This window comes from Aptenodytes patagonicus, chromosome 1, assembly GCF_965638725.1.
Source record: "Aptenodytes patagonicus chromosome 1, bAptPat1.pri.cur, whole genome shotgun sequence".
Lineage (NCBI taxonomy): Eukaryota > Metazoa > Chordata > Aves > Sphenisciformes > Spheniscidae > Aptenodytes > Aptenodytes patagonicus.
The window spans coordinates 68,343,724-68,357,654 of NC_134949.1; the positions used below are offsets into that span (position 1 = coordinate 68,343,724).

At 44.9% G+C, this 13,931-nt stretch overlaps 1 protein-coding gene across 1 annotated transcript in view; it reads left to right on the top strand.

Moving 5' to 3' along the window:
* Positions 1 to 13,931, top strand: part of TMTC1 (transmembrane O-mannosyltransferase targeting cadherins 1) — a 147,395-nt gene that overhangs the window by 90,968 nt on the left and 42,496 nt on the right. The window contains exon 10 of the mRNA XM_076340758.1: positions 7,917 to 8,081. Coding sequence (XP_076196873.1) covers positions 7,917 to 8,081 — 165 coding nt within the window. The remainder of the gene's footprint in view (positions 1 to 7,916; positions 8,082 to 13,931) is intronic.

Sequence of the window (13,931 nt, forward strand, 5' to 3'; positions counted from 1 at the left end):
CAACTTGCAGACCTTATTCCAGGAAAAGGCCTCTTAATTCTGGTGATAATTTGACATTTTATTCAGCAGACTCAGTAGTAGTAAGTTAAGTACGCTGCCAGTTACTTGGTTGTCACACTGATATTTCTGAGCTGTGAGGCTTGGTTTTTTCCAGTGGGATTTATTTTGTATACTAAGTATTATACCTTGATGGTGGTCCTGAAGCCTTTTAAAACCTCTAGTAACCAAGAAAAAAAAAGGTATTAATTTCATGTCATCATTACTGGGAGATAGGCAGTTTAAACAATGCTTTTCCCTTTGTCCCCAAAACGCAGTACCAGTGAAAAAGCAGAGATGCATAGTGAATGCTGCTGGCTGTCTGCGTGTGACAGAGACACATCCTGCATCTTCCTTGCCTTTGGACATTTAGTCCAAAAACATGACTGTTCCCACAGGTTTTTCCCTCGTAATCCCGACTGGTTGAGAAAGTTTTGATACAACATTTTCCCATGGAAAATACGACATTTTAGTTAACCCAAAACTTTTTGCCAAGGTGTGTTGACGACAGTGAAACAGGTTTTAAACAAAAGGCTTCTCCGACCCAAGATGGAGTTTACGGTCAAAAGGGCATGGACAACAGAAATGGACAGTTGGATGGATGTGGCCCAGAACTGCCTCTTTGGGGGGGGACGGTCATCTGAAAGTTGGGACATCAAGGTCCCTCTGCCACACACCAGTGTTTTTCCAGGATCGTTAGTGCTGGATCTACACCCTGCTGGATCACTCGGTGGTGGCAGTTTAATCCAGACCTGATCTAGGCCCCTGCTTGCACTCCTGTCAAATTAGCCAGCCTGTAACTTGCTGAATTTAGGCTAGCCTTGTATCAGCTGCGAGAGAAAATCTTGATCCAGTGGTAAGCTTGGCAGTACAAAGTAAACTTCTCAAAATTTCTGGAATACATTTGGACCGGTGGAGTGTGGTTATTCCAGATCAGCACTTGGGCTTTGATGGCTGGAGAATTTTGTGGACCCCAAACTCGGAGCCCAACAAGTGCACTCACTGCATCCCCAGCTCTCAGCATGACTTGGCGCAGCAGTTTGAATCCGGGTGATCCAGGTCACAGGGAGTGCCCTGACTTCTGAATCTCTGGCTGTTCTGGGTGACGTGGGTTCAAACTAACACGCTATTTGTTCAAACAAATACACTATTTTTCCAGATGAAAACATTTTTTAAAAATCCAGATTTTATCCTGGCCCCCCAAAACAGCTCCAACCTTGGAAAACTTGACATTTTTCATAAAACAGCATCTTTGCTACCCTGCCAGTGCTGCTCATTGCTGGAGCTCTGTCCCTGAGAGTGCTTTTTGGGGCAGAAAGAGCCACCCTGGCCATGCTTGTTTTTGTCAGTGCTCCCTTCGGCATCTGACTGCTGCGTAGTGAGGCAGGAGCAGCCCACATGGCATGCCAAGCACACTTTTTGCAATCAATTACTCCCCATTAGGGAAGTGTGAGCAGAGCCGACGAGTTTAACGGGGATGAACTGCCTTTGTCCCCTGCAGCCACAGCCCTGCCTGCAAGCTGCGTTTCAGCTGACTTTGGCTCTTCCTCTCAGTGTGTTTCTTCAGCTCAGGCTGCAGAGCTGGAGCGGCTTGGACTGGGAGCACAAAAAGCGTGTCGTGCCAGGTAACATGTGTGGGACTGGGGTTAGGAAGCTTGTGGGGAACTATAAAACCAAGAGAATCAAATGTTTGTGTTCAGCATTTGGACCTGGCAGCAGACACCGTCTTTCTCAAGGCTGCACTCCCTGCTCTCTGAAGGGTGACAGCAGCAACACAGTACGCACTTAGTTTAAGTCACGCACGCAAGGGTTAAACTTGCTTCAGAGCAGCTTGAAAGTGAGGGTTAGTTTTTATGGAGGGAAAGGGAGTCATCTTAAATAAGTGCTGGAAATCGAGAAGGAGGTTTGCAGCCGAGAAAGAGCCTCCAGGGTGAAATGTCAAAGCCGAGTGCATTTTCTGGTCTCAGTATAGTTTTGAGATAATCCCTTTTGTTGCATTAGCAGCCCCTGAACAGGGCAATATTTCTTCCATGCTTTGACAGGCTGCTTATAGGCAACTCTTTTCCAAACTGATATGTATGTATGTATGCATCTGGATTCTTATCTAGGCTGAGCTCTGAAATCTAGAGTAACTGCTCTGATGAAATCAGTGGATTTACTCCAAGTTTACATGCGTGTAGTTGAGATTAAATCAGTTTAAAAAAAACCCACAACTAAGTCACAGGATTTGACATCCCCAAAATAAACATTAAAAAGCGTGAGGAAGGTATCTTTTCTGCATAGTTTCTCCCACCCTTTTTAACTCCTGAGCTTACAGCCCTACCTGGGTGAGTTAGAAAAGGCTGGGGCTGCAGTGCTGCTGCCCGGGCAGGTTCCCTCTTGCGCAGTGCCTCTGAACTGCAGTGCTCAGCCTGCTCTGCCCACACGCTCCTCCGTGGAGTGGAAACCTGCGCTGTGCAAAGTCGCAACTCGCAAAATACAGTAAGATGCATGACTAGAACATGCCCCGTTTTTCAGGAGCTTTCTGCAGCAGTAGGTCTCCAAGCAGTTTCTGGAGGAGGTAGATGGTTTCTGATGCAGGCAGATTGCTGTAGCAGAACGTCCTCATAATCTTGGGCTGTGGCACTAACCATACATGACTTTGATGAGATGCCATCGCCAAGAACCAAATGTAGCGAAGCCATTCCCGACTTTTACTAAAAAGTGAGAAACCTGGTCCATAGAGGGAGAGAGGAGCTGTGTGTAAGCATTGTCAGTAACAGCCTTGCCTTGGTAAAGGAGCCATAGTGGCCAAAGAAAAGGTTGAATTTGTGATCTAATTACCCAAGAAGTGTTTGCAAATATTAAGTATCTGCTGTTTTGGCTCTTGTTTTAATCAGGCAATACACGTAGCGCGCCATGGGAAACAGGGTCTGTGTGCCACCTCATTCCCATCTGCTCTCACTTCACTTCCTTGCAGGTGGAATGATATTAACAAACCACGGAAATTATAGATTAAAATCTGTCATTGCACAGCTCCCTGCATGCGATCTGCCAGAAACACATGGCAGTGGCACAGAGAGTTTGCCTGTTGGGCGCAGTCCTGCCGTCGCTGCAATTCGGGACGTGCCTAAGGTACCAGTTCAGTACCTCAGGAGTCTGAAACGTGAGGAATCATGAAACCATTGGCCTGTTGGTCCATTTGCCGAGCTCTCCTGCAGCATCATTGAATTTCTGAAGCCACAGGTTCTCCCGTGTTAAGTGTGCTCATTGTGAGCCCACGGAAAAACTATTACCATGTTAACCTCTTGGGCTGTTCCTCAGGTCCTGCTTCACTTCTGACCCTGGGCACCAAGCTGGCACAGACTTTTCACAGTGGGAAACAGTTGCTGTAGCAGGCTGTTGCTTATCCTACAGAAGAAAAAAAAAAGCTTAGCAGTTTTACAGTAATCAGTGGAAAATGGACTTAAAAAAATAATAGTGGGTTGGGGATTTTGCTTGTTTCCCATTGTTTTGTTTTCCATACAAAGTATTTCAGAAAAGCGCTTGCATGACAAGGGATGACAATGCCAAGAGAAAAGCCCTTCAGGAGAAATGGTCCCCTCCCTAGGAAATGCTAGAGTTAACAAAAAAACCCAAACAAACCCCAAACCCACAACCCTGCAGCCTCCATACATATGCAGATAGCTATGGAGATGTCTGGAATGTAGTACTCAAAAGTTTTTCAAGTGGCATATAGGTCTTTGATGAAAGGTCCTTTTGAGACATTTTCGTTTTTTTCTGTAAATGTGTGTGAGTAAAATTCGATTTCCTGGTGAGCCAGCGCTAACGTTTGATATGGAGTCGAGTCCCCCGTCACTCTGAGAAGAAAAGCTAATGTATTTGAAATGTTCTCTGTGTTTGTAGGTGGTGGCAGGGTCGTGGCAGAGTTAGCCACAAAGGAAGTGTCTTAGAGTCACCAGGCAAGTTACTTTAATTAGAGGAGTGCAGTCTCACCTGTATGGGCTCTTCCCACCACAGCACTGCCGCCAGGGCTGCTGCCGACTCGCTAAAAGCGCAGCTTCAGACCTCTTCCCATCAGGTTGGGAAGAAGGGAAATGGGATGAACTTGCATCCCATGAGTGAAGCACTGCAGGGGGGCTCTCCAGGTCCAGCAACCGTCGGGGCATGTTGCCGCTGCAGCAACTCCATCTTAGCAAGCTTGGTGCTTTACTGGTTCAAAACTTCATGGTCTCTGTACTAAAGCTGATTTCTGTACTGGGACTGTTGAGTCTAGTGTGAAAAGTGCTGTAGGGTATGAGGCATTATGTGTTTTTGGGACTAGGAAACAATAGTAATATAATTATGGGGTTTTGACAGATGCTTAATACATTAGTGTGGACACTTTCTTGTTTAGTTTAGAGCAGATCACGGAATCTGGAGGGGGGGTCTGGATTTGCCCTGATTTCACCATAATTATTTGGCCTTAAGGTAGAAATGTAAAGAGATACGCAAAAATTACTAAGGATAATAGCTTTGGGGATGTTGCAGGGAGTTGTTGTTTTGCAAACAATTTGTGGCATGAAATCACAAACGCACATGCTTTCCTGGCAGCAAAGGACACGTGAGTGCTTTCTGTGCTTCTGGGAGTCCTTGGCCTGCAAAAGATCTGCAGCCAGGAATGTAACATCTGTCCTCAGCCAGGGGATGGGCTTGAAATGACCGTGTCATAAAAAAAAACCCCATGCAAAAAGATGCAGCTCCACCTGACACCTGCACTGAAAGGTCCCTGGCAAGATAATGCGGGCGTGTCCTCCCCACCCTTTCCTTGATGATCTGTGGCAGGAAATTGTCTGAAGTTTTAAGCCAAACTTACCAGGTTCTGAAAATAAAAGTATTCACCTACTTCATGCTTTCTGATCCTTTTCCTTCTTTTCCTTTCTTTTGGGTGCCCATGTACTTTATAGTGCAGGTACATTGACTGTCGGCTAGTTAGGCTATAACTGTGGCACACCTACAACTCAGTCCTAATGTTGTCACAATTACCTCTATCTTATTAAAGTGTAAATCATGCTTCAACCCTGCCCTCTTTAGCATCACTCCTTTAACCTTACCCTTAGCAGCTTTGCGGTTTGGGATTCTGGTACATTAGCTACACGATCCTGTTCTAGCAGCCATTTGGGAACCTGTTCCCCTCTGTAGTCACACTTACTGCTGAATCCTGTAGTCTTGCTGTCTTGCTGAGTGTGGATGGTAGAGCCTTTGGGTTACTTACCTGTTTATCTCTCAGGGAGTCCTGTGGGCTTTTCAGTGAGATAGCTTGGTTTCCATTGCGTACTCCCCTGTGTTGTGGGTAGATCCCTGGACTGCAGCTTTAGCGTCTTGTTTGCCAGTAGCCTGTCAGCAGAGCAAATCACTTTATTGCCATGTTTCAGGTTCCTGCTCTGTAAGAGGAAAATTGCAGCAGACCTCCCTTACGAAGTGCTTTGGGAGCCCCTAATGGAAAGTGCCATGCGGAGCTGGGAACTGCTACGTACTTGTGCTGTGTCATTGCCAGTGCAGCTGGGATGGGAGCTGCAGTCTGAGATGAACCCTTATTCCTCTGTAGCACTCAGCATCTCTCTAACTATTGTGGCGATGCATTCTAGATGTTCGAGAATAACCCCTGGAAGCAGCACCTTTCCAGTGGCTGTGAGAGCCGTAATGCGGTGCTGGCTGTGCCCCGGACAAGCAGGCTGAGTGCTGCTGCTAAGGCAGAAATTCCCAACAGCTGGGACAGGGTTTGAAATAAATACCAAGACATTGACGTTTGCATTTTTTGTTTTCTGGACACATTCATGATTCTGTTAGAAAAGGCCTGTTCTTGAAAATGTGAAGTTGTAGGGAAATTCCTTTGAAAATGGCCTTGTGCTAGAACAATTAAATAATGTTTATGTCAGATAATTAATTCCAAGGGAAGGATGAAATTGCTGAAAGGCAAAATAACAGAGTAAAAACAGTCTGCAGGTTTTTGAGGCATTTCTTATTGGAAAGGGAGGGCTTATTACCGAGATTAGCTTTTCAGAGGTTTTAAAGTAGGGTTCAATAGCTATAAAGGCTGGATTGTTTGGCACCAGCATCTTGGTTTGTAGCTCTAAATGTCTGCTTGCAGTTAATGTAGGTGCAATAAATGTGTGCAAAAGAATTCATGGAAAAAACCAGTGCAAGTGCCATAAGAAATGTGTTGCAGCAAAATGCAAGCATAGTTAAGTGGAAAAAAAAATATTGATACCCACTTCTGAAAAATGGGAGAACTTTAAAACAACAATGAAGTTTTGAATGATTGCCAGATCTGATGTTGTTTCTGGATTTGCCTCCTATGTCTATACCTCTCTCAGTGTCCTATACGGCACCTGTACTGTGCCAGAGACAGCACCACTGCCTGGTGCTGGTCAGTACGTACAACAGAGGTGCTTTTTTCCTCAGTAAAAGCAAGAATTATTGTCCCTCTCCATCCTTAGGAAGCCCAGGCACTAGCAATGTGCCCAGCCCTCCAACTGTGCCAAGAAGCACGCTCACAGCTCCTCGAAGATGGGACGCTTTTCCCTTTCTGATTTCTAGATTGACTTTTGCCATATCGCGTGCTTGCTACCTCTGACGGAACTGTGTTCTTAGTTTTTTCTTACCCCATAGCAGTCTCACCAGTAAGTTGCTCAGATGTCTCGGTACAGGCCAGGAAAGCCTGTAGATCTCCAGCTGGAGTGTGGGCAGGTGCAATGAGCTCTACTGCCTGCAGCCTGCCTGCGTTCAAGCGTGGGATTCAGCTGGGGTTCAGGGTGTGCCAGTGTCTCGAGAGGGCTGCCTTTTTGCCCCCGTGTATTGGTGGTCCCCAGGTGTAAATTCCAGATCCTTCTGCTCCCTTTTTTCTTCGGGGGAGCTGCCTGGACTAAGATAGCTTTTAAGTCTAAAACTGAATCAGGTGCTAAGTAACTGCATAGGGGGGTTATAGATAAGCTCATTAAATTCCTCAGGCAATAGGAATTGAAATTCCTTTCTAAAAATGCCAAGCAGAATTAGCGGCGTAGTAAGTACAGCAACTGAAAGCACTCCTTTTCCAACTCAGAGGGGCATCATTGGAAGAATTAACCTAACACTTGAATTAAGGTAAATAATTACTGAATTGATTTAAAGTTATACAGGAGTAAGACTTTAGTTCAAAATGCGATTCGCTTCACGGAAAAGGCCTCAGTAGTTATGCGCGGAGAGCCATGAAAGTGCCGGGAGGCTGGGAGCTGGAGAAGACCGTGTGGGATTTCATGGAAGGGCAACGAGGAAGCTCTGCTAATGTACCTCAGCAGTTCTGGACCAGGTGCTAGAAGGGACGGGCTGGCCTTGATGTAGACACGCAAGACCCAGGCAGGGACTCCTGCCTTTTGATGTGGCCTCTGCCACCCGCTCCTGCTGCGCTGTTGGCCACAACACTCGCTGTCCCGCCTCAGCTTCGCTATTTGTAAACTGGAATTAATATCGGCCACCACTGGTGGTGTTTAGAGACTTCCCTGTGTTAAAATGCTTTTCACTTCCACGCTGCTCCAGTAGTGCTTAGTATTACTGTTATTACATGATGCTTTCTTAGCTTGCTGTTCAGAAAAGCAGCTGCCTTCCGTGGGCTGGTGTAAGCTACCATTATGCTGGGTGGTATTATGTACGCTACTGTACTTCTGGCATCTGGGTCTATCATTTAGATTAATTTGGAAATTGTGTAGTGAATTGAAGAAAACTGCTGTTGAATTGGAATTTGTTAGCCTGGAAAATATAATTAGTCCAAACCCCCCTGTAATTGTGTAATAAATGCAATACTGAATGCAATATGCAATACTTGCATATAAACCAGAGTGCTGGAATATAACTTTTGGTACCTTTTCCTTTTTTTCTTTTCCCAGTATGGGGTACTGCATCCTTTTTGTCCACGGTCTAAAAAAGCTGTCTACATGGTTAAATAAGTGGAGGATTACTGTTCTGACCCTCTTTGCTTTACTGCTGCTGCTCTTCTCTTGGAAGACCGTGAAACAGAACGAAATCTGGCTGTCACGAGAATCCCTTTTCAGGTACGAGTGATCACGGGAGAATACTGGCATTTTTGTGTTGTTTAAAATAAGTTTGTTACATGGAATAGTTTTCTTTAGCACGAGTCCTGCTATTGATGCATTGCTGTGATTAACATTTTGATTATTATAAAATAACACCTACTTTCTGTTTTCTGGCAACTGTGCAAAAACTGGTGTCAGCACTTTATATGCTTATGCACAAACTTCGGTTCTGGCAATCACATTTTTAAGACACACTGTTTTTAAATAACTTCAGTTCTGTAGATTTACCAATAATGTAACACTTTCCTTTTTAAAGACATAGCAAAAGTTTGTTGCAACCCTCCAGTATACCATAGTAACTCTATTGAATATATTGAATTTTCCTTAGCGATGTTCTTAATGACAAAAATGAAATGCCGTGAAGTGCCAAACTTAATGTACCATATTTCATTTTATTTGATTACTCTTTGCCAAACAGCTCTCTTTACAACCTCATTTATATATTTTTTTGCACTGAAGCAGACTGTTTCATTTTGTGTTTTGCTAGCAAATGTATTGCATTTGCCTCCAGCTGCTTTCAGCAGTTGTCTAATTGTGAAGTAATTGCAGAAACGCAGGTGATCTGCACATGGGTTGCTTAGCTTTATTTTCTAACTTATTGGCCAGAGCAAAGTTTAATTTATGCAGTACTAAAGAGTATGAAATCATTTTTTTATGTGTGCCCTTCGGTCTTCAGGAAACAATATTGAGGTGGTTGGAGCTCTGTTAGTGGGATTTTTTTCAAAAAAATCTGGAATAGGGGTTTCTTCGCTCCGACGTGATTCATTGCCCGTCTCCCTGAAATGCTGTTTGCTGTTTAAACAATAGCAGCCATGGTGACCGGTCTGGGCTCGCGCAGCGATCCCCATAAAGCACACCTCCAGTCCAAACCCTTCTGGCTAACAGTGGCCGCTTGGAGGAAAGCCGGACGCCTTTCCAAGTTGGATGACTCTCTTGTTGAAAGAGGGGTGGGAAGATGGCAATTCCATATGCCGAGTTGCAGGCATCATCTGGTATCGCATTGCGTACAGTTGTGGTCACCCGTGTTTAAGAACAATGAAGTCAAACTGGAGCGGATGACGGGAGGACATCTCCTCGCACTAAGGAGCACTCTTGGGATGATGCGGGGTGCCAGGGGGTCTGTCGCAGAAGAGGAGGCTAAGGTTATGTCTGCTTAGTTGGACTCAAATGGACTTCTGTCCATCCTACCTCTGTTCAAAGCAGGGTGGCCATCTACAAACCAGCTCAAATTCAGAAACCATGCCATTGCTTCAGTGCAGCACTGAGCTGGAGCTAATACACCTTGCCTCAAGGTAGGGATTTGATGTTACCCAGGTTAGTATGCAGGGCTTGGTGGCTTGGGTCGAGCTGGCTCGCCCTTCAGCTCAGGTCTTTTGGGGACAATTCCAGGAGAGGGATCTGCCCTGGGCTTTTGAGGAGAAGGCAAGAACGTAAGTGTGCTCCTGCTGGGTCACCTCGTGTCATGGCCTGCCCCTGAGAGCAATCAGCAGCAGATGCCTAGAAAAGCAATGTAAGAACAGGGCCAGCAACACTGATGTTTCTCTCCTGTCCTTTCCCAGCTTGCAGTAATCTGCAGTTTAAAGACTTCCTGAGTCAGGAGTTACTTGCTTTTTTTGCTTTTAACAGCCACTGATGAACTTTTCTTCCATTAATGTCTCTGACTGCTTTTTCGAATCTATTTATAGTTTTGGCTTCTACAGCATCCTGTGCGCTGGGCTCTGTCGTTAAATTACACAGTGTGCACACTAAGATTTCCCTTTTGTGTGCTGTGAGCCTTCTGCCTGATCATCTTCTTTGGTGTGCTGAATGAGTAGTGAGTAACCATCAGCTTGTCACTTGTCCTCTGCCCTCCGTGCCTTTACCCCATGCCCTCATCCAAGGCTGTCTCTTTTTCACGCTGGAGTCTGCTGGTTTTGAACTCTCCTCATATGGAAGCTGTTCTGCATTTCTGATCCTGCTTGTCAGTCTTTGCTGGATGCTTTCAAACTCTAATCTGTCCTTTTGAGAAGGAGACCAGAGTCACCTTTCAAGAGATACGTGCAGCACAGTAACGTGGGACTGCTTTCTGTTTTTTGTTCTCCTCTCCTACTAATTCCTGATCTTCCCCTTGCCTTTTGTGACCTCTCCTAAGCACTGGGTGGTATTTGCACAGCACTGTCCACACAAACTTCAAGGTATCTATTGTGAGTGGAAATGGCTGATTTATAGACGTCAATCTGTGTGCAGATTTATGTAGATTTAGAGTGTGTGTGTACACACTCTCCAATAGTTGTGCCTGTACCAGAATTGCGTTTCATCTGCCATCTTCTTGCCCAGCCTTCAATACCGTGAGATCCTTCTGCAACTCTTTGTAGTTAGCTTTAATTCCTGCAGTGTGATTCACATCGGTGTCATCAGCAAACGTGTCGCCTCCCTGTTTGCTCCCTTTTCCAGGTCCTTTGTGAACACGTGAAGCTACTCAGATGCCAGTGCATGTCTCTTGGGAAACCCTGCTTGCAGTCTTCTCCAGTTGTAAAAACTGTTCACATACTCGTGCTTTTTGCTTCCTGTCTTTCAACTAGGTATTGATTCACAAGAGGACCTTCCCTCTTACTCCACGATGCATTTAAGAAATTGGAAGTCTTTAGCGAGGGGTTTTATCAAAAGCCTTTTTGAACATTCAAGCGCACAATATTGATGTATGTGATTCTGACTGGGCGATATTTGGATTTTCATAAAACCTTTCCATAGTTTCAGTACCACATACCTGATGAGTCCATCAAAGAACAACAGATCTGTCCACCTAACTTTTTTCTGCAAAATACAAGGTTAATTCTTTTCTGTTGGATTGTAGTTATCCAGAAGTTTGCTAGACCTAGTCTTTATTATGGTTTTCCCCAAATTACCTGGAGTGGAAATCAGACTTGCTGGTCTGTTGCCTCCCCCAGATCCCTCCCCTGGAGCCAAATGACGTCATGTTCATCACCTCCCATTTTTCTAGTGCCGAGCCTCATTTAAATGATAGGTTACATACTGCAGCTAATAGCAGCTTCACATTTTATTTCCTTTGGATGCATACTACCAGGCCCAATGGATTTATAACTGTTCTTGGTGTTGATTTGTTTTAAAGCCTCTTTTACTGCCACTTTGGTTTGAGACAGTGCTTCGGACTTGCCCCTGTAAGGAAAGGCTCCTGTGTGGCAACCTCCTTCAGTTCCCCTGTAGTGAGCACTGGTGCAGATAATTCATTTAGCTTTTCTGCTGTGGCCTTTTCTTCTTCAAGCACTACTTCTAGACCTCCATCATCTATTTGCCTTAGGGGATCTTTGGCAGGTTTCTTATAAGTGATGTATTCCGTTATTAGCTTTGATGGCTTTAGCAAGTTTTTCTTTAAATCTCTTTTGGTCTGCCTAATTATGGTTTATGTTTAACTTGCTGAAGTTTATACTCTTTTCCTTTTTCCTTCTGAGAAACGTAGCTGAGACGTTCACTTTTTAAAAGGTGTTTTTCATTTCTCATAGCCTTCTTTACTATGCTGTTTAATCATATTGGCCTTTTTGTTGTCCTTCTAAGATCTTCTTTGATAGGTGTTATACATCTTTCGTGAGTCTGTAATACGATAGGACTCCTCTTGTCGATGGGAAGGAAATGCAAAAGAAGAATAGCATAGCAAGAAGATAATGTCGTCCCAGGTGTGGGAGATCTCCTCTTTGGGGCAGAAGGAGGAGGCTATATATAGGCTGATGAGGAGAGGAGGGGGAAGTGGATGGAGGCATGTGGAACGGCAATAAATTAGAAAGGACAGAGCAGGAGGAGGAGATAAGGAACAGTAAAGAAGTATGAGGGGAAAATAATAAGGAAACAGAGCAAATCTATAGATGTGGGAAAGGAGACATAAATCAACCTACTTGGTAGTCTCTGTGTGTGTTGAATTTTTTTTTTTTAAGAAGTATGTGCTGAGAGAATCTTTACTCCTATTCCTAGTTCTTCATTATTCTTTCTCCAGGTTCTCTTTTAATTAATTACTGCTTTTTCCCTCCTCTTACCTTTTTTCCCTTCACCTCTACTTTCCATTCCTCCATTTGCTTGGATATGTTTCTTCAGGGTCGATCTGTCTCAATTCCCTTGGCTGAGACCTGTTCTGTTACACACGCTTTCTCTGCGCTGGTCCAGAAGATGTTGGTGTACTCAGCATGTTATCAGTTTGTGCTTGGACCCCATTTTGTCCTGTTCTCAAGGCTTACCCCGCTTTGACATTGTGCAGCAGCACTGTTGCCATCTCTGGGCCATCCCGACTCTCAGTCTCCAGCCCAGGGGCCAAGTTTTCTGGATGCAGAAATCCCGCCGGGTCCTGGCTGAAAAGAGCAGTGTGGGGGAGGATGCTGCTGTCTGAGGAAATGATGCATCTCCACTTAGGTGCACAAGCATATGTGCAAGGACTGAATGAGAAGCAAATGAACCAGAAGTATAAGAAGTGGCCAAATATATAGAGATCTAGATATTTGAGGCATGTTGTTCCAACAGATCTCTAGAAGCCGCAAACAGTTTGTCTTACTGTATTGGCAGGTGGGCAGGGAGGGCTTATTTGTTAAATATTTGATGAACTACCCTATAGAACGAATGCACAGGCCAGGAGGCCAGGCTCCAACCGTGGTCAGTGTTAATGTCTGAAGCCAGGGAGAGGGAGGTGAGGGCTGTGGGCTAGCCTCTGCATCCGCTGTACCGACCTTTTTAAGGTTTGTCAAGCTGCCACGTTTTCCTGTTGCTCCTGGAAAGCATCTGCATGCACTGCCCACGTTTGTGACAGTGCCTGGAAACGCAGTTGTTAGCAGGAAAGGAACTGTATGAAAGTGGCACTTTCTTTGTCAGCAGTTTTCCCTCCCAAGCCAGGTCTGCTGACTTCAGTAATTTGCAAAAACCAACCCAGCCCCAAAGGTGGCATTTGCTGCTGCTGTTAGTTCTGAAACCTAGCTCAGCTGAGGAGAGCAAGTCCTATTGCATTTTGTGCATCTTCTGTAGAATAGCTTAATATGGCCCAACATTGATAGCTGTGAAAATCAGTACAAGGGTAGGAGGCCAAGGAAAGCAGTTGTTTGTGTCATCCAGAGAATAATTTGCTGTAGAGAACCTTTATTGATGATAATGATTCCTGAAGCAGAGGAGACCCCATTGGTCTCCCAGGGCTCCGGCTGAGGCAGGAGTGGCCTCATTTCCTTGTAAACTGAGCACTTTTCATGTGGAAATCACAGAAAATCAATGAAGCCTCTGCCCTGCACCCAGTCACTTTGCAGAGCAGAACATGCACTTAGGAAAACAACAGAGGGGATCACAGGAGACTTTTCCCAACTGAAGTGGGACTTGGGTAATGCTGGTATTTGAGGTTGGAAAATACCAGTAGTATTTTATTTCTCTGATTTACAGCTAATAGGCTTTTGCCTTTCCGTGGAGAGGAAGTGTTACGTAAAAGGGTTTGCCTATTGTTTATTTTCCATTTATGTCGCTTACTGCTGTTGTAGAAGTCAAAAGGGAAGGAAATCCTCTGGAGAAGTGATGTCCGATCTCGGTGGGCTTGTTTCTGGCTGGAGCCAGATCGGTGCCATAGGTTTTCGGAAGGGCACGTGTGTGCTGGGCTGGGGAAGAGGGAAATAGGAGAGTTTGGAAAAGCATGTTGGAAAATTAGATTGAAATTGTGAGAGACTGGGGGCTTGTGGGAAGCAGAAATGGAAAAACATTGTGTTCTGCTTTGTTATTTATACTCCACCCTTTCCTGCTTGGCTTTCATTATGGACATTATTGTTGCCTCTGTCAATGAGCAAACAGTGTTCTCGG